This window comes from Stegostoma tigrinum, chromosome 8 (genome assembly GCF_030684315.1).
Source record: "Stegostoma tigrinum isolate sSteTig4 chromosome 8, sSteTig4.hap1, whole genome shotgun sequence".
NCBI classification, from domain to species: domain Eukaryota; kingdom Metazoa; phylum Chordata; class Chondrichthyes; order Orectolobiformes; family Stegostomatidae; genus Stegostoma; species Stegostoma tigrinum.
In genome coordinates this window covers 71,393,522-71,418,746 of record NC_081361.1, presented here as the reverse complement: position 1 = coordinate 71,418,746, position 25,225 = coordinate 71,393,522, and the positions used below count along the sequence as shown (strand labels likewise).

The 25,225-nt window shown below is 41.2% G+C and overlaps 1 protein-coding gene across 5 annotated transcripts in view; it reads left to right on the top strand.

Annotated features, from left to right (window-relative positions):
- Nucleotides 1-15,019, top strand: part of b4galt2 (UDP-Gal:betaGlcNAc beta 1,4- galactosyltransferase, polypeptide 2) — a 388,743-nt gene extending 373,724 nt beyond the window's left edge. For 4 of the 5 annotated variants that reach the window (XM_048538614.2, XM_048538616.2, XM_048538615.2 and 1 more), the window contains 2 exons: nt 3,001-3,105; nt 14,215-15,019. In XM_048538614.2, coding sequence (XP_048394571.1) covers nt 3,001-3,105; nt 14,215-14,365 — 256 coding nt within the window. In that variant the 3' untranslated portion in view covers nt 14,366-15,019. The remainder of the gene's footprint in view (nt 1-3,000; nt 3,106-14,214) is intronic. The other variant, XM_048538619.2, reaches the window with a different exon arrangement.
- Nucleotides 15,020-25,225: the final 10,206 nt, after the last annotated feature.

Below are 25,225 nucleotides of genomic sequence, written 5' to 3'. Positions count from 1 at the left end.
GTCAAGCTTTTTTCTCAACTGAGGATCCTCCACTACCATGTTTGAATCTGGCCCACCCCCTGCACTTCTGACTTCACCCTTTACCTTCCCTCCCACAACAGTGAAAAGGTCCCCCGTCCTCAATTTCCGCCTCTGCATCAAAAGGATTGTAAGCCATTATTTCGGTCATCTCCAGTGAGATGCCACCACTAGACACATATTCCCCTCCCCTCCCTTGTCAGCCTTCCACAGGTACTGCCTTGCCACTGGGACATGCTGGTTCACTCCCCTTTCACTCCCAATGCGTCCCCACGAGACCTTCCCCTGAAACTGCAGAAGATGTATCAAATGCCATTTACTTCCTCCCTCCTCACTATCCAAGGCCTCAGACAAACCTTCCAGTGACTTACCTGCACTTCACTCAATGTAGTCCATTGTATTCACTGCTCACAACATGGTCTCATCTATACTGAGGAGACGAAACATGGACTGGGTGATCACTTTGCAGAACACCTATGTTCTGTCACAAATGTGACCCTGAGCTTCCTGCTGCCTGCCATTTAAACACACCACCATGTTCCCTGGCCAACACCTTGTGTCTCAGGCCTGCTGCAGTGCTCCAGCAAAGCTCAGTGCGCGCTCAAAGAATAACAATGGACAATAGACAATAGGTGCTGGAGTAGGCCATTCGGCCCTTTGAGCCAGCACCACCATTCATTATGATCATGGCTGATCATCCACAATCAGTATCCTGTTCCTACCTTATCCCCATAACCCTTGATTCGACTGTCTTTAAGAGCTCTACCTATCTCTTTCTTGAAAGTATCCAGAGACTTGGCCTCCACTGTCTTCTGGGGCACAGCATTCCATATATCCACCACTCTCTGGGTGAAGAAGTTCTTCCTCAGCTCTGTTCTAAATGGCCTACCTCTTATTTTTAAACTGTGTCCTTTGGTTCAAGACTCACCCATCACCTCGTTTTCTGCTCAGAGACTGCAGCCTGCAGGACTCAATATCGAATTGAATAATTTTACACCCTGAGCACCTCCTTCCATGTCCTTTATCCACCCCCACACCCCAGGCCTTGTCATCACATGGGCTGCTTTCATCACAGCCAACCCATTTTCACCCACAAATGGCCCATATCATCAGTTATTCTTTTGCCCTGTCTCACCATTATGTCCAACTCTTTAACATAACTACTGTGTTCTCTCACTGGACTCTATCTCCACCCTATCGTTTACTCTCACTCCTCACCCCCTATTCCATATTTTCCTATCTACAATCAGTTCTGAAGAAAGGTCGCTGGACCAAAAATGTTGACTGCTTTCTCTCCACAAATGCTACTAGACCCACTGAGCTTTTCCAGCAAAAAATGTTACCAGATGGAGCAGTGAGAGTTTAACCCAAAATGTCACCTGTTTGTAGTGGAACAGAAGTGTGTGGAAACAAAAAGATGCAGGAAATCACTGAGGCAGTATGAGGTGAGACAGTTAATGAGTTTAAATTAGAACCTTGAAATTTACAATCAGTTTAGTGGGACATATTGGGACTTGTTGATAGAATTGAAGTTGGACACTATAGGACAGTATTCAGAAAAACAAATCCTTTTTGGTGGACAAAGGAAATATTGCAGTGGTAAATTAATAGTGTACCTCCTATCTCTACAGGTATTGGACAATGAGATGCTTTTTATATAAGAGGATAAAACTCAATTCATTAAAAATAACTTCATGAAATTCTACATCTATATCACAAGGCCTGCGTAACTTATTACATAGAGGGTGATGTTCAAGTCAGAATGTTTCAAATGATAAATCAAGCAACTTCCATGTTTTCTACACAGATTAAAAAGTAATGGAAATCTCACTCACTTCCAAGAAATGTCTTTGAAGTTATATATCTTCCATTTGTTTAATATATATATACTAAATATACATATTTTGTTTCTATGACACTTCACAAATCATCCCTCTCAGGAAATTTGATATGCCTTATCTCTAGTCTCTCTGCACTCATGTCTTGACCATCTCTCTGCTTCTCTAATCCCATCACTGCCTTCTCTTTCTACCCCCAACATCCCATCTCTGCCTCTGACATCCCATCTCTGCCTCTGACATCCCATCACTGCCTTCTCTCTCTGCCTCCAGTGTCCCATCACTGCCTTCTCTCTCTGCCTCCAACCATCCCATCACTGCCCTCTCTCTCTGCCTCCAATGTCCCATCACTGCCCTCTCTCTCTGCCTCCAACATCCCATCTCTGCCTCTGACATCCCATCACTGCCCTGTCTCTACCTCCAGTGCCCCATCACTGCCCTCCTTCTCTGCCTCCAGCATCCCGTATGTGCTTCTGACATTGCATCACTGCCCTCTGTCTGCCTCCAATGTCCCATCACTGTCCTCTCTCTCTGCCTCCAACATGCCATCTCTGCCTCTGACATCCCATCACTGCCCTGTCTCTGCCTCCAGTGTCCCATCACTGCCCTTCCTCTCTGCCTCCAACCATTCCATCACTGCCCTCTCTCACTGCCTCCAGTATCCCATCACTGCACTCTCTCTCTGCCTTCAGCATTCCAGATCTGTCCCCTCTTTGTCTCCAAGATCCCATCGCTGTTGTCTCTCTGAGCATCTCACATCACTGTTGTTCCCAATCTGTTAAGTGTTTATGGAAGTGATAACAAGGATTTGAAATACTACCCAAGTAACTATAGCTATTGCCTGTTATTATAACTACTACATGTACCCTGGGATTAGAATCTTGGTTAAAAATATTCATCAATTATTTTCTGTAGAATATATTGGTGATAGTTGATATTTGCATAGTTTTGAACACAGTGACAGCCAGTGTGAATGCACATAATGACAGGTGTACTGAAGAATTAATGATTTTGGCCTCATTACGGTAAATTATTGGGTCAGCAAGTTATTACTGCAGTATATGTTATGATTCTAAATTATTTTTGAGAAACTACTCTGCTAGCTTTTGAATGACATTTTAAAAAATCTGTCATTATTCTTCAGAATAACATTGAAAGGTATGAAAGTGTCCCGACCAGACTCCAAGATTGGAAAATACCGAATGATAAAGCATGAACGAGATAAGCACAACGAGCCCAACCCCCAGAGGTAGGTTTGACACACAGATTTGTGCCCTTTGACATTAAGACTCAATGATTGATGTAGTTGGTGCGATGGTATCAAGTATTCTGGTCTGCCGGTGCCTGTGGAGAGGGTGGAAGAAGGGAATGGTGGGGACAGTAGTTAGTGCTAAAGCCTGCACCAGGATCAGAGCCTGGCAGTGCTCTTCAGGTTATTTAGGGCTGGCACAGAATAGAGGCAGGCTGCTTCCCTACAGGAGAAAGAGAAGCCAGAATGCGAAGAACACATCTTTCCTTAGACCACGAATCTATACACCTACACACTGGGCTGGAGTTTGGAATTAACAGCAGGGAAGGAGAGCAGTCTGCCAGACCTTTCAGATGGAGATTAGAGCATGCTGTAGTGTAGGTCTGTTGGAGGGGAAGAGAATAATTTAAATATGGGTTAGATATAAATGATCTGCATCAGATCTGAGTTAACGTAATACACTAAAGAGAACTCATCAAATTCCTTAAAAAGACATTTCTCTGTCTGCATTGTATAACTTTTTGAAAATGTTTAGGAGGTTTCTTTTCCACTTGCAGTAATGGTGTATACGGAATCTGTTCATAAGGAAACTGTAATCCCAATTTTAAACCAGTGTGTATATTGACTCTGTTAGATTTAGCTATCAAAATGCAGTATCTGTATTAATGAGAGGACTTGTGGCACAATGGAAAGAATACCTGTTTCTTAGCCAGACACTCCAGCTTCAAGTCCCATCCCATAACTTTATTGCCAAGAAAGAGGGATTTGTAATGTGGCCAAACAGTTTCATTAGCAACCTGCAGATTCTTCCAACACACACTGAAGGTGGACAGCAAGTGCAAAGGAGATTCCTAGTCAGCCATGTTATTGAATGAAAATTGGAGTCTTCACTATCACCGTCCAAAAGATCCAGATTACAAAACAGAATGTAAAATTGCATGTTTAAAATGCAAATCAGACTCCAAGTGATTTGTAACACAAAACCAGTGCTATAAAAGAATTAAGGTGCACTTGACTCCTGTACATCAATGCAATGTCATTATTCAAGGGGGTTGTAAAGTTTTGTAACACTAGTCTTTTCTTAGGATAGGACACAAATTCTTTGCAACATTATTGGGTAGGGGTATGTTGTAAAGCTCAAGGAAGTCAGCAGTGGGTAGCATTAGAAAACAAATAATTACCCTCAAGCATTTCACTGTGGTGTCATCTTTTTAATACACCTCAAGTGCTAGAGTTCGGGCCTCTGGTAAAACCTTTATATGGTCTCATTCTGCTACTACAGTTGCCCTTGTGATTCAAACTGCACTATCTGAAATTGATAAGACAGTATGCATGCAGTACGTTGATGAACCTTTCCAATGCTCTAACGTTAATTTTAGTCCTTACAGAGCAAAAGCTCTAAATGTTATTGGAACCAAAGGCATTTTTTTACCTCCAGAGAAAGTCAAAAAGACTAACTATGTAAAGTGATAATGGGAACTGCAGATGCTGGAGAATCCAAGACAACAAAGTGTGAAGCTGGATGAACACAGCAGGCCAAGCAGCATCTCAGGAGCACAAAAGCTGACGTTTCGGGCCTAGACCCTTCAAGATTCACACTTTGTTAACTATGTAAAGTATTCCTTTAGCTAAACAGAGATCTCTAGGTAACCTGAGAGCTAATGAGATTAGAAGCCATTGCTTGAAATTAGTACAAAGTAATGAGATGAGCAGAGCTGATGTTTTTCTTTCAAATTTACATTGATGTATTCTGCTGTGCCAGTAATGTCACTATGCTGTACATGGGAAATGACATACTGAGAGCATTGCAAGAACTTGACATTATTATATGGCAAATCTATACTGAATGTAATATCATGTCTCAGTCTGGCTTTTAGGGATGTAATCAGGAAGCTAGTGATCAGCAGCATTGAGTAACTCAAAAAAGTGAGTTAATCTTGTTTGAAAATTCCATTCAGATACGTACAATTTTTGAGTTTATAGAATTACAGTTCCTTTTAAGTTGATTGCGCCTAGTTAATAGCACAACCATTGCCTGGGAAAAATGAAAGCACGTGTGTCTGTGTAACCTCGCCAATTCTGTGATGATTGTACAGTATTCGGTACCATTTACCTCTCCTAAGATGATGAAGCACTCGATGCCTGTATGCTGCAAAACCTGGACGCCATTCAGGCTTGGACTAATGAATAATATTTCCAATGCAGGTGTCAGGCGATGACCGTCTCCCACGAGAGACGGGTGTGAGAATGAGAGCGTAGAGACTCGGCTGACAGTGGTGGCGCGAGACATAAAACAGCAGACTGAGAGTGAGAGAAAAGCAAGGCTGACAGGAGGATAAAAGAGCAGGCTAGAGACACTGAGATCAGCCGCAGAATGCTGGGCGGATAACCAGGGAGACTCCTGAGTGTCAGGAGAATGACTGGAGGAAGGCCTGATAGCAATAGGAGGATGAATGGGAGACAATTAAGAATAACTTAAAAAGCAAAAATGCATGTGTTTTTTTTCCCAAAATACAAAACGTCAATGTCCAGTGAAGATTTGTTTCCATAGGTGTTTTGATTCAGGTAGGCACTGTGGCCTGAAGTTAGAGAATTCTTTTTGAAGTTGTCAAAAGTGCAAGAAGATGGTGGTGTACAGAGCTGGTTCACTTCTCAGGCAAGTGTCAGATTTATTCCAGAAAATAGGGTTTTGAAGAGGCTTGGAAAACAAGCAGGTTTAGCCACGTCTAGAGGCTGGTTCTGGTGCACCAGGTCGATTCTTTGCAGACTGTAACATTAACAAAAGACAAGAGTTTTACCCAAACATGTGGTTTGGGTCTGGAATGCACTGCCTAGAAGTGGGATGGAGGTGGTTTCAATACAAGCATTTAAGAGGACATTAAATAACTATTAAACAGAAATAACATGTAAGAAAAACCAGGAGAATGTTACTAAGTTAGGATACACGTTTGGAGAGGCAGTGCAAACATGTCCATCCAAATGGTACCCTTCTCAGATTGAGGCAAGGTAGATTCAGCTATAATGAATAGTTTAAACAGGGCACCGATTACATTGCAAAAGAGAGAATACAAGGTCTGTCTTTTGAGCATGAATGGACACCTGAAGTCTGTACTTTGCAATTCCTACACGATGTAGGAACTTTTGATGTGTCTTGATGACCGTATATCTAGGCAGTGTCTCCAAATTTCCCGGCCCAAGCTCAGGATTCTCAAGATTGGAAAATTTTAGAAGTCACTGCAGAGTAGCAGCAAGATCAGTGTGTGTCAAGTTACTGATATATTCGGTTCTCCTAGTTTGCTGTTTCACTATCTTTTAGGTTTAGGACGGTGTTGATTCCACAGGCAGTTAGAGTCAAAAATTATTTCAGAATAGAAGTGGAGATGGGAAGAATTCAGGCCGGGTTCACTTTCCTATTTTTAACTATTTAACTATCTCAACATTGCCCTGTCTATTCTGAGGAGGTGGGGTGGGTTAAGACTATACCAATGTTGTTAAATACACATTAAAACAATGAAGATTTGTGATTGGTTAGCTTTTAATGCAGCCTTTCTTAATTATAAGAAGAATCAAACTTGCACTACTTGTGTCTTTTAGTACTTTTTCAAGAATTTTCATCTCCCCGGGAGGAAACAATATGGAGAAGGTGGCCAAAGTGCATCTCCAGCTATGACTCAACAGCATCACCAACTGTTAGATCTTGGTAATGAGTCAGTGGTTCACATCAACTCGAGTAAGGCTGGAAATTCTGTTAGCCTCAAGTAGTGACTGACTTCAGTTTTTCTTTTTTTGGATTTGGAGGGCTAAAACAGAATATATTATTGTGATCACTGTTCTACCCTCCACATCTCTATTAGTTTATATCTTTCTTTGCTTGCAAGCTTCATCTCATTATCACACCGTTTGTGCTGCTTCCTTGTTCAGATCAAACGCTGAACAGAAAATGCAAGTGCGAGATTAGGAGCAGGAGTTGGAATAAGCAACAGTGTAGTGTTAGTGAGAGTGAGAGCTAAGTGAGTAGAGATGGAAATAGGCATAATTGAGCTTTTGGAAAGTTCGTGAAAACACAACAGGAGTAGTGGATACAGTTATGCATTTTAGGTGTTTTGGAGGCCACAGTGCAAGGCACATGTTGAGACTGCATTTCCTTCTTGCTCATAAATTTAATAAGACAGGGATAACAAACAACAACGATGAGCTATCATCATTGTATCATGATAGGAACATGCGAGTGGAGCAGCTTCCCAAACATTTCTATTTTAATCAGAGTCTTAACAATCAAGTGCTCATTATGACTCTATTGTTCTCTATTTGCCTTTTCAAGGAGGGATGAAGCAGAATGAGAGATTAAAATAGAGAACTGAGGAACACCAGAAAAAGAGGCCAAAATAGTTTGAAAAACTGAGGAACAAAGTGCTGGGGTTTAGAAGAAGTGAAATAGTATATGGTTTAAACTGGTGGGCATACTCAAAGTCAAAAAGAGAGGGAAGTATGTACGTATTTTTTTTAAAAGTAGACAATTAACCTCGGTCAGTGGAACGTCTTGGAACATCTACCACATAAATGTGCCAAAGAAAAATCGTGACAAATGTAACCCATTTTTTGACTCAAACACTTATTGGATTTCATCTCTGCTCCAGGATCTGAGCACATACCACACATCCACACCAGAACTCGAGTGAAAGAAAACTGCATTTAGACATGGTGTTCAATGAAGATTCTTTGTTTCATTGCTTTTAATGTAACATTAGCTCAGTTGAAAGATGATTAAACATTCCATGGTTATCCTAACTAACATTTCACCTTTGACCAATGCCACCTGTTGACAGATAAACTGATCATTCCCTCTTTGATGTTGCTGGGATCTTGTGTGCAGAATGGATGTTATGTGTTTCTACTTCTTCTGTTCTTTAGTCAAGGCCAATGATAATTTATCTTCTATCTCTTAAATGGCATGTATAATTTAATGTCTTATGTTTCCTCTTGCATCATATTGCATATTACCTCATGAATGATTCATGCCTGCTATTCTAACCTCCCTATTCACTGCACATGGCACCAGTTTAATATGAAATGTTCTGGACCAACTCTCTTTCCATTCATTATAAATCCACAACTTGGGCTGCCAAGTGTAATTTAATTGATTTTTTAAAACTTTGACCCTGACCTTGTTGGACATGGGCTTTGAGCATTTTAGGCATTCAGTTTCCAATGTAATAGCTAATGCTTAATGGGAAAAATTGGATTTAAATTTGGGAAAAGAATAGAACCTTTACTTTTCCTTAATGGGAAATAATGTGTTCAATCTTCAGCAGTTATCACCTGTAGAATTTCTATGGTTATTTAGAATTGAAGAACGTGACCATTATAACGAAATCTGTTTCTTGGAAGTCTCACTGTGCTTGTATAACACACATTGATATAACTGGTAGATGGCGGAAGGAGTTCCTAGTATCTAAAATGCATCATGTAGAAAGTATTCATCTTCGTTATGAGATACTCAAGGTAATGCAGTGCTGCTCACCTTCAGTTGGAATACTGGCCCAGATCTTCTGGTTTAAGGATGGTCAAAGATTGCTCATAACCTGACAATGTGCTATGGGATGACTATGCAGTAATCGCCCAGGATATTGAAACGTCCAGTGGGCAATTATCTGGAATCTGGAACCCTTTGAAGAAAGCACTGATAATAGAGTTGAAGACATCCAAAGGTTCCAACTTACCGAGCTTCATAGCAAGTCAGGAAATGTTAGAGGCGATTACAACTGACTCCAACTCCTGGATAAATATACTACTGACAGCCAACTATTCTCACTGACACCATGGCCTGTTCTCCAACAACTGACATCTGACCCTCAGTTCCCTTCCCATACACCTCACCCCCAACACCCAACTGCTTCTTTCCAAACTAATGACCACCCAACACCAAAGTCATCTGGTACCCCACCCTTTTATCCAACCTGGTAGGCTATGCATCTGCCCTCATGGTATCCTCCACCCTCACTCACTCACCCCTGAGACTCTACTACTTCATGCACTTAGGTAACACCTTATCCCCTTGTCCACACACCAGCTACCTGACCCCTTTACCCATTTGCCTTACACAATTCTCTCTGTAGTTTATCATTATAAATTCAGGACCTTTTAAACCCTGGAATCTGGCAGTTACTGCTGTAAAAGGTGAAGTGGTCTGGCCTCCAGTGCTGATTGTGCATGTGCTGGGAGTCTCCCACATTGCGTATGCTGTACATCTCTCAAGAGGCTTGCACTGGACGTTCAGGTGAGAAACCAACTCTGGGGCAGGCAAAGTAAAAAGGATCAGACGTGAAATCTGACTTTGATTGCCACTGTCACTTCTCAAAAGATTTGGTTACCATCCATTGTATGGCTCTGCCATCAGCAGCTCTCCATGTAGTGAAATGTAAACATTATTAGATATTCAGAAAGTTGGAAATTGTTTTATCCAGATAAAACTTGGGTTAGTAGTGCAAAGTCAGGTGTATAATGGCAGTTATTCAGGCATCATGAGTTACAATGAAATAGATAAAGTTACTGCTCACAAAAATACATGACCTCTAATGACCACCTCTGCTTTGAGAGTGCATTGAACTTATACTGCCTGTCTTTGTAAAGGTGCATTCCCGCATTGGAAAGTGAGCTGCTTGATGAGGATAATTTCAATCCATCAGTGATTACTGTGGTTTACAAGCATTCAGAAACTTTACAGATCAGAGAAGCCTAAAATCTTTTCTTCTGTATATATATGTAAAGCACCTTTTAAAGATAATACAAATGGATTGAATCTTCAGAAGAATGGGCTGGACATGTCGTTTCAATTGGCTCAAAGATGAGGAAGGTGTTCGCAGATGTTCTCGAGAAATCACGAAGAAATCTTGGTGCAAACTCCATCATCCAATGCACTCAGCCAGCACTACAGCTGAAAGCTTTGAATTTGAGAATTGCATTGGAAAGGCAAATGAAATGGAAGCTGATGACCTATCAGTTTAAAACGATTTGTCAGATACACAAGTGGACCTTATGTTCATAAAACTATAAAACAGGCAATAACTTCAACATCTGTCAAAGGTTGCTCCATTATGAAAGCATAAGGCTATCTCACGAAATAACTGAACTTTCTTTCTTCTCCAGAAATACCCAAATGTTTGGTTGGTAAGAAGTCCATGTCTGGACTTTGCTATTCCTAAGAATGGATTTGTTTCCATGTCCTCCACGATAATATGAAATGGTCGATTAGCAGCATGTCATATTTCATAATTATCAAGTAGTTAAAAGGTTTATTTAATTTTCTCTCGGGACATGGCTGTCGCTGTCAGGCCAGTATTTATTGCCCATCCAGAGTTGCTCTTGAGAAGATGGTGCCTTCTTGAACCATTGCAGTCCATGTGCTGTTAAGGAAAGAATTTCAGGATTTTGAGCCAGCTAGGAAGAACATTAAGAAAGCAAAGTGGGATCAATGGATGGGCCATCATACCAGGCTTATCTTAGAATTGTTTTTTCTTTGCCTAAAATCTGTAATTAATCATGGTCAAGAGGATTCCTTTGATATGTTTCCAATGATTGACACGTGCTCTTCAGCAAACCCATTAGAGAATTCTTAGGATTTAAAGAGAGGAATGTGCTAAGTAGGTGTCTGACTGCACAGTTTTTCTGGAAAAACTGATGTATAATGCAGATAAACATTAATTAAGCTGTTCACTGGGAGGAAATGAGCTCCCTGCCACATTGCCTAGCTAATAGTAAATTTGTAGGTATAGATAGCATTCGTGCTGAATTTATAAAATCTGCTGTAGGCAAGTGAAGGAGAATCGTCAATAGCTTTGGAGAACAGTGCCAGGAATCAAACATTCTGTGTTTAGCTGTGTTTCAGAGTCTGGTGAATAGAATTTCCATTGTGGCTTATATACTCCTGATTTTCCAGAGAAACGTGATGCCTATTTACATACCAAAGAATCCTGATGAAAACATAAACTGTTGATGAGTTGCATGTTATCAGGACCTATTGAAAGGTTACTTCAATTTGTTTTGGTTCATTTCAGATGATTTGGATGGCTATGAAGAAAGGTGGAGTGTGTGCATTTTATTCCTGTGATGAAATTAGAAGGGACGGCGGCGATATACAGATTGTAGTTGGTATTGATGCTTGGGAAAGTCAGCTTGTATTCCTTTTGTTGATTTTTTTTTGTAATGTTTTGAAGCTAGTGGTTTGTGACTGATGATTAGCTGCAAGATATCGGACTGTATGGTCAAATTTTGGATTTTGTCCAGGATGAGCATTCCAGTACCTGGGTCAGTGTAGAGTCAGCAAGACTTGTTCACATTTCCTTTTAACTCCTGAGTTCCATTTCCACCATCACACTACAATTCTGTATTCCACATAAATATATTTTACATTGTTAATCTGTGATTTATTTTACTTTTAATTTTCTATCCAGTTTCATCTATTTATCATTGCACTCTTGCTATTGAAGCACCCACATTTTGACTTAAGAAACAATGTGACTTTTCATAATAGCATCTCAAATTTGAAGACTCCACACTGATCACTTTTCTTGGGTTTGTTGTAGAGCCACATCCCTGCTTCATTCACTTTATCTTCAATTATATTAGCTTTGAATCTTTCAATGTTATTTTCAGTTTTCAGATTGGAGCTGTTGTACTATTCTTGCATCAGTTATTTGCACCAGAGCATTACCAAGTATTGCTGTTTTCTTTGACTTAGAAAAAGAGTTACCTAGAAAACCATTTTGGATGCATTCTAAAAAAAAGAACAATTTTCATTTTGAACCAGTATCATATTTGGCATTTCAGACCAATTCCATAATTTTTTTGAAGTGTTATATTTTAAATTCAAAATGGATTTGTACAGGTTTGAAAGTATTTTTATGGTCAATGCTGCAGTATCTGAGTCAAAACAAAAGCCTTATGAGACAAACAGTGAACTACCCTTTCAAACTCATGGAATACCGGCAGGTCTAACTCAAACCTTATCTTGGCCTTAGGACCGAAGTTAAATCGATCAAGGGAAATGCAGCTACCTGCCATTTCTTCCTAGTCACATGAGAGGTTATTGTGCAGAATCAAAACACATGGGATTAGTGGTACAGTACTGGCATGGATTAAGAATTCGTTAATAGGCCAGAAGCAGAGTAGGAATAAATGGGTCATTTTTAGAATGAATGGTTGTGCCAATTGAAGTATTGCAAAGATCAACTATCTGGTCTATTGTGCCCCCTACTATTCAAAATATATACCAACAGTTCAGATGAAAGAATCAAGGGTAATATTTCCATGTTTGAAGATTACACAAACCTTGGGGGGGGGGGGGGGGGGGGGGGGGGTGCGGTGGGGGTGTGAATGGTGAAAAGGCTGTAAAGAGGCTTCAGAGTAATTTAGACAAGTTGACTCAGTGGAAAAAATGCATGGCAAATGCAGCAGAAAATGAAAAATGGGTAGGAAAAACAGAGTGATACAGTATTGTTTAAATGATAGATTACGAATGGTTGATGTAGAAAGAGACCTTGGTGTATTTGTACACTGGTCATTGAAAGCAAGCATGCAGGTGCAGCAAGCAATTAGAAAAGCAAATGATATGTTGGCCTTCATTGCAAGATGGCTTGAATACAGGAGCAAAGAAATTTTACTGCAGCTGTACAGGGCCTTGGTGAGACCACATTTGGAATGTTGTTTACAGGTTTGGTCTCCTTGCTTCAGAAAATAAATACTTGCTATAGAGAGATTGCAGTGAATGTTCATCATACTGATTCCTGGGATGTCAGGTTTTTCACATGAGAAAAGATTACATTGATGGGGCCTGCATTCACTGGAGTTTAAAAGAATGAGGGTCAACCTAATTGAAACATAGAGATGATACAGGGATGATGTTACCCCTGACCAGGGATTCAGAATAAAGGGCCAGAGTTTTAAGATACTCATGAAACCAGAGGAAGAAGGTGAAGTCCTTAACAAAAACTTAACATCGGTATTCACAAAGGAGCAGGATATGGTGGATAACAAAGTGTGAAGCTGGATGAACACAGCAGACCAAGCAGCATCTTAGGAGCACAAAAGCTGACGTTTCGGGCCTAGATCCTTCATCAGAGAGGCGGATGGGGAGACGGTTCTGAAATAAATAGGGAGACGGGGGAGGCAGACCGAAGATGGATAGAGGAGAAGATAGGTGGAGAGGAGAGTATCGGTGGGGAGGTAGGGAGGGGATAGGTCAGTCCGGGGAGGACGGACAGGTCAAGGAGGCGGGATGAGGTTAGTAGGTAGGAAATAGAAGTGCGGCTTGAGGTGGGAGGAGGGGAGAGGTGAGAGGAAGAACAGGTTAGGGAGGCAGGGACGAGCTGGGCGGGTTTTATGATGCAGTGGGTGGAGGGGACGAGCTGGGTTGGTTTTGGGATGCAGTGGGGGAAGGGGAAATTTTGAAGCTTGTGAAGTCCACATTGATACCATTGGGCTGCAGGGTTCCCAAGTGGAATATGAGTTGCTGTTCCTGCAACCTTCGGGTGGCATCATTATGGCACTGCAGGAGGCCCAAGATGGACATATTGTCGAAGGAATGGGGGGGGGGGAGTTGAAATGGTTCGTGACTGGGAAGTGCAGCTGTTTAGTGCAAACTGAGCGCAGGTGTTCTGCGAAGCAGTCCCCACGCCTCCGCTTGGTTTTCCCAATGTAGAGGAAGCCACAACGGGTACAGTGGATTGTTGAGTCTAGAGAGTGATATATCAATACAAAAAAACATGTTTAGTGTTTGAAAGACATTAAGGTAGACAAGTCCCCAGGGACTTGTTTAGTTTGGGATTATGTTTGGAATTGACTCGATAGACCAAAGTATTTGTTTCCGTGTGGTATGAGTTTATGTATATGTCGTTAGTCATTTTCATTCAGTGATACTTATAGAGGGCAGTGACCGGTCTTGTTTTCAAAAAAAACCTCGGGTCTAGTAGTTGGTTCTGAAAACATGAGACTCATTTTTTGAAAGTTTGCAAGTCACAGTGAAAGAAAATACAACAATATTTAACCCTTTGAAAGGAATCTTTTGACGACTAATTGTCTTGATTAAATGTTTAAATCTCAATTCTGTTGCAGGTTTACAAAAATCCAGAACACTAAAGTTACAATGAAGCAGGATGGGATCAACTCCCTGAAATACAAACTTGTGAATGTAGCGAAGTACCCGATGTACACAAACATCACAGTGGACATTGGCACTCCACCACCTCGGCCTTCGAGACCATAGCGGGTCACAGTGTTCTTAAGGTGGTTCTCCTGTTTCAATATCCTCACAATGAACAATCTTTCTGTCTGTCTTCTATCCATGTTTCACTTTCTGTCTCTCCAAAGAATTATGGCAACTTAAGTACAAAAGTAAAACTAACAAAGCATGTGGAGGCGAGCAGAATGGAGAAGGTCCTCTTGCTTTATGAAGTGGCTAAAATACTGCCTTCTACAATTAAGAGATGTAAACAAGTAAGACCTGGATACATTGATCTGGGAGCATTTGTTGTTCTTAAGCTCTTTTTGTGTGAAATCAAGTTGGAAATGCAACTCTGTATTATATCTTTATGACTCTTTAACAAAATTCTTGGTCTGTTTTAAGATGGCTTCCTCTAATGAAAAAAAAACTTAGTTTGTTTGGATCTGGTTCTCTGAAGGATCATTGCAACCAAACCTTATGCCAGATTATTTTTGTTTTTCGTAAGACCTTATCTACAAGAAGATGTGCCTGCAAGGTCATTATGGGTCACAATGGTTTTAACTCTTCGACCGCTGAATATTCTTTGCAGCTTTAAGAATTACTGTATGCTCATGTTTTCTACCATATAACATAAGTTTCTTGTAAATTTCTAATATTGAATGTTACAAAGTTATTAAAAAAGCAATTAAAGGAAAACAAAAGGATAATGAATGTCTGGGTTTACAAAATTTTTACAAATAGTCTACGAAAAACTTTTGTCCATGATTATCACTAAAATTTAATAGGTGGTTTTGTCTTGGTCCTCTTCAAACAATTTACAAACAACTGCACCCAGAATGTTATGAATGAATTTGACCAGATGTCAAATACCAAAGCGGTCAAATCAATACATATAGAGCTGTACCAATAAAAAACACAGTTTATTAAGAACAAAGTTACAAAAATATTTAATACTAAACATAGTATCTGTAATCCTGTTTGGCCCCTTACAGTTACTTCCCAGGTCGCTTGTAAATTTAAGCAGTTGCTGTCTCTGTCTCTGTGTCTGCGAAGCTGCTTTTGTCTCCTCACACTCTGGATGATCAGCTGGTCTCCGCCTCTTGCCATGCCAGTCTCCTCAGAGGCCACAGATGATTTCAGAGGTTCCGAGAGCAGTTCCAAGAGAGAGGTCTGTAGGTGAACCGTGTTTTTATATCTTTTAAATAGTTTTCTGGAACTTTCTATAGTTCTGGCCAGTCAGGGAGATACTCTCGCTCTCTCTCTCTCGCTCACTCTCTCTCTAACCCCCTCCACACGCGCGCACACAGACTCTCCCTCCCCTCCTCACACATACACCCTCTCTCTCCCTTCCTCATGCACACACACTCCCTTAACACACACTCACTGTCTCTTCCTCCGTCTCTCTCTCTCTCGCACAACCACACACACACATACACACATGCACACGCGCGCACACACAAACACACACAAATTCACTCCATTTCGCTGTATTTGCAGATACATTCCATTTTGTTCAAAAAGCACACAGACAGTCTGTCAAGGTGGATTTTTATAAATTCCTACTTTGAAAATAAAACCAGTTTGATTTCAAACCAAAACACAAACAGATTCTAAACAAGACCTCACACATAACATGCATTGTCTGACCTAACATGTCACCTCTTCTTTACAAAGATAAAACCTTTAGTTCTCTGAGGGGCAGTGACTTCAAAGGAATTTGGGGATTTGCATATACATATTAATCAATTAAAACCTTCTAAATGATTAAAGATTTATCAGCATCTTAGGCTTGTTTAGAACTTCCTCATCAGTAAGTGTGAGCCTTTGATCTTTTACTTATAAATTCTGTGTCTGATACTACCTCTGTCACTAACGCCTGAAGAAGGACTGAGGCTCCGAAAGCTCGTGTTTTCAAAGAAACCTGTTGGACCATAACCTGGTGCCGAATGAATATGAACATTAGAAAGACAAAAATAATGTTAGTTGGAAGGAATTTCTTAGAAGAAACTGGCGTGAAGTTTGAATGAGATGGTTTCAGACTGGGAAGAGTCGATACGTTTGTCTTTTTAGAGAAAAAAATGATACCATAAGATGGCAGATGTGGCATTCAGTTAGAAGGATAGAAATAAACAGCTGTAAATTTGTGAAGACAAAGGATATGTTAACAACAAGAAGATTCAGGCTTTAACAAGAAGAAAGCTCAAAATGTTACATTCTATCTAACTTTACATATGCCTCAGAAATAAGAGCTACGGTAGAAAATAGTGACTTTTGAATGCAAATGTTATGTCATATGCTAAAACAGATCATTAGACAAATGAAGAATGAAAAATGGAAGATCTAAAAAAAACTCTTCAGTGACAACATCCAGAAAAGAAAATATCAATATTCTGGTTACTTGTTCAGATCTGAAAAATTACAACAATGCCTTTCAGAGGGGAACAAATGAGTCGAGCTGGTCATTGTTGGATGATGGGTGTCCTTGAGTGTTTGTTTGCATAGGAACTAATGGTGTAGTGGTAATATCACTGGATGGTAATTGAGATTCTGTAGGGATGTTGTTCAAATCCGCCCATGACAGCTGTATGGCCAAGTAGGCTAACAGCTGGACTTAGGTTCCAGTCTGTCTGGAGACATAGGTAGAATCCCAACTTTGCCAAAACACTTCAATAGATCATTTTGCTGAGCAAGTAGCAGCTATGATTCCATCAGACAGGTGGAGGTGTATCTGAACTGGTAGTCCAGAATTGCAGGCTAATGTTTATTCATTCGAGTTTAGAAGAATGAGAGGAGACTTAGTTGAAGCACACAAGATTCTCAGGGGACTTCTCAGAGGAGCTGCAAAAGGTTGTTTTCCCATGTCTAGTAGAAGAGGACATAATCTCCGAATAAGGGTTTGAACATTTAAGACAGATGAGGAGGAATTTATTGGGTCATTAAATATATTCAAGGCTGAGATAAACAGATTTTAATCAGTATGAGAATCAAGGCCATCGGAAAAGGCAGGAAAGTGGAGTTGAGGGTAATCAAGTCAGCATTGCTTTCACTGAACAGTAGAGCAGAATCAAGGGGCTGATTGGCCTCCTTCTGCTCCACATCTTATCTAGTGCTGGATGAATGAAGATAGTGCAAAACAAATTAGTGTGACAATAAATGACAGCAGCTCTTCTAGCAGTAGTACATACAAGCAGCAGTAGCAGAAAAGCACTGTAGTCCTTTAATTCAGTGAAATCCCAATCCATTACATCCCTCATCAGATAAGTGATTTTTGCCCACATCCTTACTGAAATACTAAACAGTAGCTTTCATAACTTCAGGATCTCCCAAAATGCTCTGCAGCCAAGCATGTGCTGCTTTGAAGTGTAGTCACAGGTTATTGGACACATTTAAGCCAAGATAGCTCAAAAAGAGTAATGTGGGAATAAGCACAAAGCTTGATTTAATGACACTAGTCCAATACATACCATTTAATGCATTTTCCTTTGTACCGCTTGTTGCCCCAGCCTAATGGTGTTCATTTTGGGTACTGACGTAAATATGAGTAGATACTGAAGATGCATCAGCCATAATTTTTCAAAAGCTGTCTAGATTGTACATCTGAATCTGAAATTTGCAAGTGAAGTCATTTTATTAAAGAGTTGAAAGAACTGAGAAGCCAGGATGCTGGTAGATGCCTTCATTGCACTGCTTTTCCACATGTGAACATAAGAACTGTCTGCACTCTACCTATCTTCTATCCACCTCCCCCGGGTCTCTATTTATTTCAGAATCCCCTTCCCCGCTCCCATTTCTGAAGAAGGGTCTAGACCCGAAACGTCAGCCTTCCTGCTCCTCTGATGCTGCCTGGCCTGCTGTGTTCATCCAGCTCTACGCCTTGTTAACTTATAAGAACAGGCTGCTTAGTTTGCCCCCCTTGTGGTGAAATTAAACGTTGGAAGGACCATAGTCAGACAGTAGCAGATCTGTAAACCTCCCAACTTCGTGTTGCTTCTGTTTTGTTTGTTTCATCTTTTCCAATTTGAAAACAGAAATACATACTCATTTAATGTCTGTGTGTGTGTGGCATGATGGCTCAGTGGTTAGCACTGTTGCCTCAAAGTGCCAGTGACCCAGGTTCAACTCCATCCTCAGAAAACTCACTGTGTGGAGTTTGCATGTTCACCTTTTTGTCTGTGTGATTTTCCTCCAGGTGCTCTGGTTTCCTCCCACAGTCCAAGAATGTGCATGTTAGGTGGATTAGCCATGCTAAATTGCCCATAGTGTCTGGGGATGTGCAAGCAAGGTGGTTTAGCCATGAGAAATGTGGAGTTACAGAGATAGGGTAGAGGGCTGTGTCTGAATGAGAGGTTGTTGGGATAATTGGAGTGGACTTGACGAGCTGAATGGCTTACTTCCACACTGTAGGGATTCTGTAGTTTTGTGATTTCCTCAAAATGCATGATAATCATGTCCTTTAAGGTGCCCACTTCCCCTGCCTCTTAACACATTAATAAGAACTTTGCAAATATATGTATGTATAAATAAGCCCTAGACTTCCAAAGGGGCTGAAGCCTTACAGATGCAATGGTTAGTCTGGAGCGAGCATGTTCTGCTCTATATAACAGACAAAAGCAGAACATTGTTGAGAAAACTCAGAAGGTCTGCTCATATCACTGAGAGAAAACAGTCAATATTTTGAGTCCAGTGGCCTTTCTTTAGAACTAATGTTAACCATTTTCTCTTCACAGATGATCCTAAACCTGCTGAGTTTCTCCAGCTATTTCTGTCTTCTTGTGTTTGAACTTCTGGGCATCTGCAGTTTTTTGTTTTATTTTTATGTTCTACTCTATACTGGCATGCAAGGCTTGGATAAAAGTTTGAACCAGTTGTCAAATTTTTGTCCATTTGCATCTCGATTTTTGAACTCCTACTTCAAAGTCAAAAAGTTTGTCTTTTCTTGAGTTTAAAATGCCTAACAAAATGAATGGGTTTATATTCTGTTTTGTTTCGAGTGCACAAAAGGCTGTAGCAGATGAGCTACTGTCAGACAACTCACCTGATTTTCTATTCTTTTGAAGTTTACAGTTCCACTGCTGCCTGATTGGGTCCCTGCCAAAGTTGAATTTCACTGCGAGGCAACCTTTTCATCTCATCATAAAGAACATTACACAGCTTTGATGTTTTGTAATGCATATATAAGAGACTAGCAGAAGAACACAAGAGGCAAATTAGAGGCATGAAAACTTTTCTGCTTTAACTCCTTTTTATTGCATGTCTGTAAACTAAATGAAAATCTGAAACCTACATTCTCTAACAGATACACTGCTGGTCATTCTTATGAATGATAGAAGGAATGTTTATTATTTTGGGCACATTAACTGATGTATCTGACTCTAACAAGATGTTAATATGATTTACAAACTCTTTCAGAAACAGCAAGTTCTTTTCCGAACCACACACCATTCCTAACTTGGGACTATATTGTCGTTCTTTCACTGTTACTGGGTCAAAAGCCTGGATCTTCTTTGTAAGAGCAATGTGGCTGCATCTACAGTGGATGAATTGCAGTGATTCAAAAGCCAGGTTACCACCACCACATAAGGTCACTAAGCGATGGGCAATAAATGCTGACCTTTCCAGCCACATTGTCATAACATAAAAGAACAAGCACTAAAGCTTACTATCACTCTATCATTGTATGCAAAAACACATGATTTCTACGTGATCGGATCTTCATACTTCTGATCAACTATTGCATTATAATGTCTAAACCAAACTACTTCAAAGTTCACTATCTTAGTGAAGAAAGAGATTTGACTGCTTCTGCAGTCGCAAGGACAATGTCATCCCAGCACTTCTGTTATTTGATGAGAGTATTGTCATTTTACTGTGACATTATCATATTTCCCTAAACATTCTGAACCGAAAGAAGATGGTTGCCAGGGATGCTGATGGATACAATATTTTCAGAGTGATAACTTGCGAGACTTGCCTGTCTTTGTGCGCATTTCCATTCTATGCCATAAGAGCTGACTTGAAGGGAATAAGTATAGAATCTGCCAAAACACATTGTCTTGTCTTGCCTTGCCTTGCACCTGAAATGTATGGAGCCTGGAGGCGCTTAATTCCTGAAGCAATGGCACCTTATACTGCAGTGATTCTGCTGATCTCTGAAGATGTTTGCTGCTTGGATCTTGGTGTCTTTGGCTATGCTTGGTTTGTAGTTAACTTAAGTAGCAATACACAGAACTTTAATTGCTAACTTCCATAGTAATTTGTAGCAGTGCTTTAATTACAGTGAAAGCATAGTCGCAGTATGTTAAACTTAATAATAGTTCTTAGTAGCTTTGTTAGAAATCAATCTTTGAGCTTAAATTATAGATTGATTGCCACTTTGATCAGAGTTGTATTCTGTGAGGTCATAGCTCTGCATTAATCTCTAAACAACAACTACTAGTATGGTTGGTGAGTTATTTACCTGAAATTTGTGATGTGATCCACTGGCTGATTTCAATTGATTGATGCTTTAATCACAGTTATGATTCATAACTTTTAAGTGTTGCTCCTTAGGCCGCTTAATAGTAGCACCTTCACCTTTGTGTGGTGTCACCAAGGGCTATATTGATTATAGAGTAGGCTCTACAATTATTATCACCTCACATTTTTCTTCACTGCATTAGTCAGGTATAATTATGTTGATTCATCTTGAGTCTTTCAGGTCCCTGCACTGGGAAACTGTTAGTGCTATTATTCTTATTGTGTAAACATTTGTAAATATACTTGTCATTTGCATAGTACACTTGCTATGGTCATTACAAATCCACTGGGTTTTTTTCACTGTTTTTGCCATGTTTTCCTCCCCATCTCTTATCTCTGCTCATAATATTGCAGTATATTAGTGAACCCAAGTTTTGTCATATAATGGGATTTCCATCACCATTGCCTGTCATTCTCTGTAGCTGTAGGCCAAAGTTCTCTTTGTGGGATTTTCCAAGAGCTTCCATTTCCCTTCCATTGCTAACTGTGGGATCTGTTTTCTTTCTTTTAGTTAGAGGGATCACAGACAATTTACATCATTTGGGCATTTATTCCCAAATTTGGATCAAGATTTGACATTTGACAACTGACAGCCTGAGGACTATCCTGTCTAGGGTATGCAGGTTTCATGGCCATTTGTAATTCTGTGATCAACATAACAGGGCTTATACACGCTTATCTTTCTCACTTCCTTAGTTTCTTTTAAGAACAGAGACTGAATTTAAAGCAATTATTTGGTCATAATGTATGATAAACTCTGCCCCAAGAGAAACTTTTGTGACTCTGTAGAATGGGGATTGCATTCTAAGCATTGCAGCTGTTTTCAATGGTCAATATCCCAACTTAGATTTCTTTGTGGTTGTTTCCTTCCTCCTATATGAAATTAAGAGCACAGCAGCAGACCATCCACACCATCTTCATGGTTGTTGTGAAGGGAGGACAGGGACAATGATCAAAGTAGGAATTTGTGAGCTTCTCATTTTTGGAGCTCAAAAGATGCCAGATACTTTAAAAGTTGCTTCCATATTCTTGCAGGCTTCTAGCAGCCTTTGTATGAGGCACAGGGTGAGGTAGATGTGACTAGAAAGAGTGACCTAGATAAGCCTTAAGAAGGTATACAGTGTTTTAACTTTTATTAATAGAGGGATCGAGTTCCGGAACCAAGAGGTTATGGTGAAGCTGTACAAAACTCTGGTGCGGCCGCACTTGGAGTATTGTGTACAGTTCTGGTCACCACATTATAAGAAGTATGTGGAAGCTTTGGAAAGGGTGCAGAGGAGATTTACTAGGATGTTGCCTGGTTTGGAGGGAAGGTCTTACGAGGAAAGGCTGAGGGACTTGAGGCTGTTTTCATTAGAGAGGAGAAGGTTGAGAGGTGACTTAATTGAAACATATAAAATAATCAGAGGGTTAGATAGGGTGGATAGGGAGAGCCTTTTCCTAGGATGGTGACGGCAAGCACAAGGGGGCATAGCTTTAAATTGAGGGGTGAAAGATATAGGACAGATGTCAGAGGTAGTTTCTTTACTCAGATAGTAGTAAGGGAATGGAATGCTTTGCCTGCAACGGTAGTAGATTTGCCAACTTTGGGTACATTTAAGGCGTCATTGGATAAGCATATGGACATACATGGAATAGTGTAGGTTAGATGGGCTTGAGATCGGTATGACAGGTCGGCACAACATCGAGGGCCAAAGGGCCTGTACTGTGCTGTAATGTTATATGTTCTAATGTTCTATGTTCTATTTTCAGCCTTCCATCTTGAATATGAACCCTTTCCAGGGCATGATACCTTGTAGGACTGATTCTGTACATCTCAAACATCATCCAGCTTCAGTAGACAATAAGGAGGCTGGAAGAACACAACAGGCCAGGCAGCATATGGAGGAAGGGATGTTTCAGCCCAAAACGTTGACTGCCCCTTTCCAAAAAAAGACAGCTGGAATCTAATGAAAAGCAATATCAATGAGACAAAGCTGGATGATGAGAGACAAAAAAAGAAGCTGGAATCTGTGGTAGACAAACAGGAGGCTGGAAGAACACAGCAGGAAATGCAGCATCCGGAGGAAAGGGGCAGTCAACGTTTTGGGCTGAAACATCCCTTCCTCCATATGCTGTCTGGCCTGTTGTGTTCTTCCAGCCTCCTGTTTGTCTACCACAGATTCCAGCTTCTTTTTTTGTCTCTCATCATCCAGCTTCGTCTCATTGATATTGCTTTTCATTAATCTTACTTCACGTCAGCCTATTTGCCACTAGACAAATACATTGATGCCTTTTTTAGCTCCAACCTCGGTGAGGGTTCACTTGGGCCTGAGCAATATTATTTTTGGGTGTTATTCAGCCTACTGAGACCCAGCATGTTGAGCAGGAAGCATGTGCAAATTTCCACTCAGAATTGCTACCTGAGTCAACACTCTATTCTGGCCCCCAAATCTCCTAGTACAAACCATGACGCAGAGTTCCATGACTTTCCTCATCAATTTTGCACCCCTCCACTTGCCATGCCTTTCACTACCAATGCAGTATGGCTGCAAAGCTTCTCAATCCATTGCTTGGGTCCTTGATTGTGGTAGCTGTCTGATCTAGTAATTATTATCTCTTTACTCCCACAGTCATCATTTTACACAAGTTATCTGTGTTAGTTACACTCAGTGTATTCTGTATGACAATGAATTATTTTTCCATGTTGTCATTCTAACGTGTGTTCACTGTCATTCATTTTACTGGTACTGGTATAGTTCTGCAGTTGGGAATGGCTTGTCAGATAACCATGAAAACCTCCTAATGATTCAAAGCTTCAAACTTTACTGATGTGAAGGTATCTATGAAAATTTTAGTTTGAAATTTGAGGAGCTTGAACAGGTACCTAAGCTTGCCTTAGTGTTTTGTGTGAAATGTATTCAGCTACATCTTCTGAGTTATTAACCTTGCATTTTTGAAGCCTTTTCCCATTGACATTTGAGAACAAGAGATGGAAGACACCAATTCACATGGATGGGATCTTTGTATATATAGCTTCCCATAAAAATGTAATGTGTTATCCCTGGCAGTCATGCATCCAGCCATGTTAGATTAAACAAAACCAGTGGTAAGTATTCAAAATAACGAAATGTGAAGCTGGATGAACACAACAGGCCCAGCAGCATCTCAGGAGCACAAAAGCTGACGTTTCGGGCCTAGACCCTTCATCAGAGAGGGGGATGGGGTGAGGGTTCTGGAATAAATAGGAAGAGAGGGGGAGGCGGACCGAAGATGGAGAAAAAAGAAGATAGATGGAGAGGAGAGTATAGGTGGGGAGGTAGGGAGGGGATAGGTCAGTCCAGGGAAGACGGACAGGTCAAGGAGGTGGAATGAGGTTAGTAGGTAGGAGATGGAGGTGCGGCTTGGGGTGGGAGGAAGGGATGGGTGAGAGGAAGAACAGGTTAGGGAGGCAGAGACAGGTTGGACTGGTTTTGGGATGCAGTGGGTGGGGGGGAAGAGCTGGGCTGGTTGTGTGGTGCAGTGGGGGGAGGGGACGAACTGGGCTGGTTTTGGGATGCGGTGGAGGAAGGGGAGATTTTGAAGCTGGTGAAGTCCACATTGATACCATTGGGCTGCAGGGTTCCCAAGCGGAATATGAGTTGCTGTTCTTGCAAGCTTCAGGTGGCATCATTGTGGCACTGCAGGAGGCCCATGATGGACATGTCATCTAAAGAATGGAAGGGGGAGTGGAAATGGTTCGCAACTGGGAGGTGCAGTTGTTTATTGCAAACCGAGCGGAGGTGTTCTGCAAAGCAGTCCCCAAGCCTCCGCTTGGTTTCCCCAATGTAGAGGAAGCCACACCGGGTACAGTGGATGCAGTATACCACATTGGCAGATGTGCAGGTGAACCTCTGCTTAATGTGGAAAGTCATCTTGGGGCCTGGGATAGGGGTGAGGGAGGAGGTGTGGGGGCAAGTGTAGCATTTCCTGCGGTTGCAGGGGAAGCTGCCGGGTGTGGTGGGGTTGGAGGGCAGTGTGGAGCGAACAAGGGAGTCACGGCGAGAGTGGTCTCTCCGGAAAGCAGACAGGGGTTGGGATGGAAAAATGTCTTGGGTGGTGGGGTCGGATTTAAGATGGCGGAAGTGTCGGAGGATGATGCATTGTATCCGGATGTTGGTGGGGTGGTGTGTGAGAACGAGGGGGATCCTTTTTGGGCGGTTGTGGCGGGGGCGGGGTGTGAGGGATGTGTTGCGGGAAATGCTGGAGACGCGGTCAAGGGCGTTCTCGACCACTGTGGGGGGAAAGTTGCGGTCCTTGAAGAACTTGGACATCTGGGATGTGCGGGAGTGGAATGCCTCATGGTGGGAGCAGATGTGGCGGAGGCGGAGGAATTGGGAATAGGGGATGGAATTTTTGCAGGAGGGT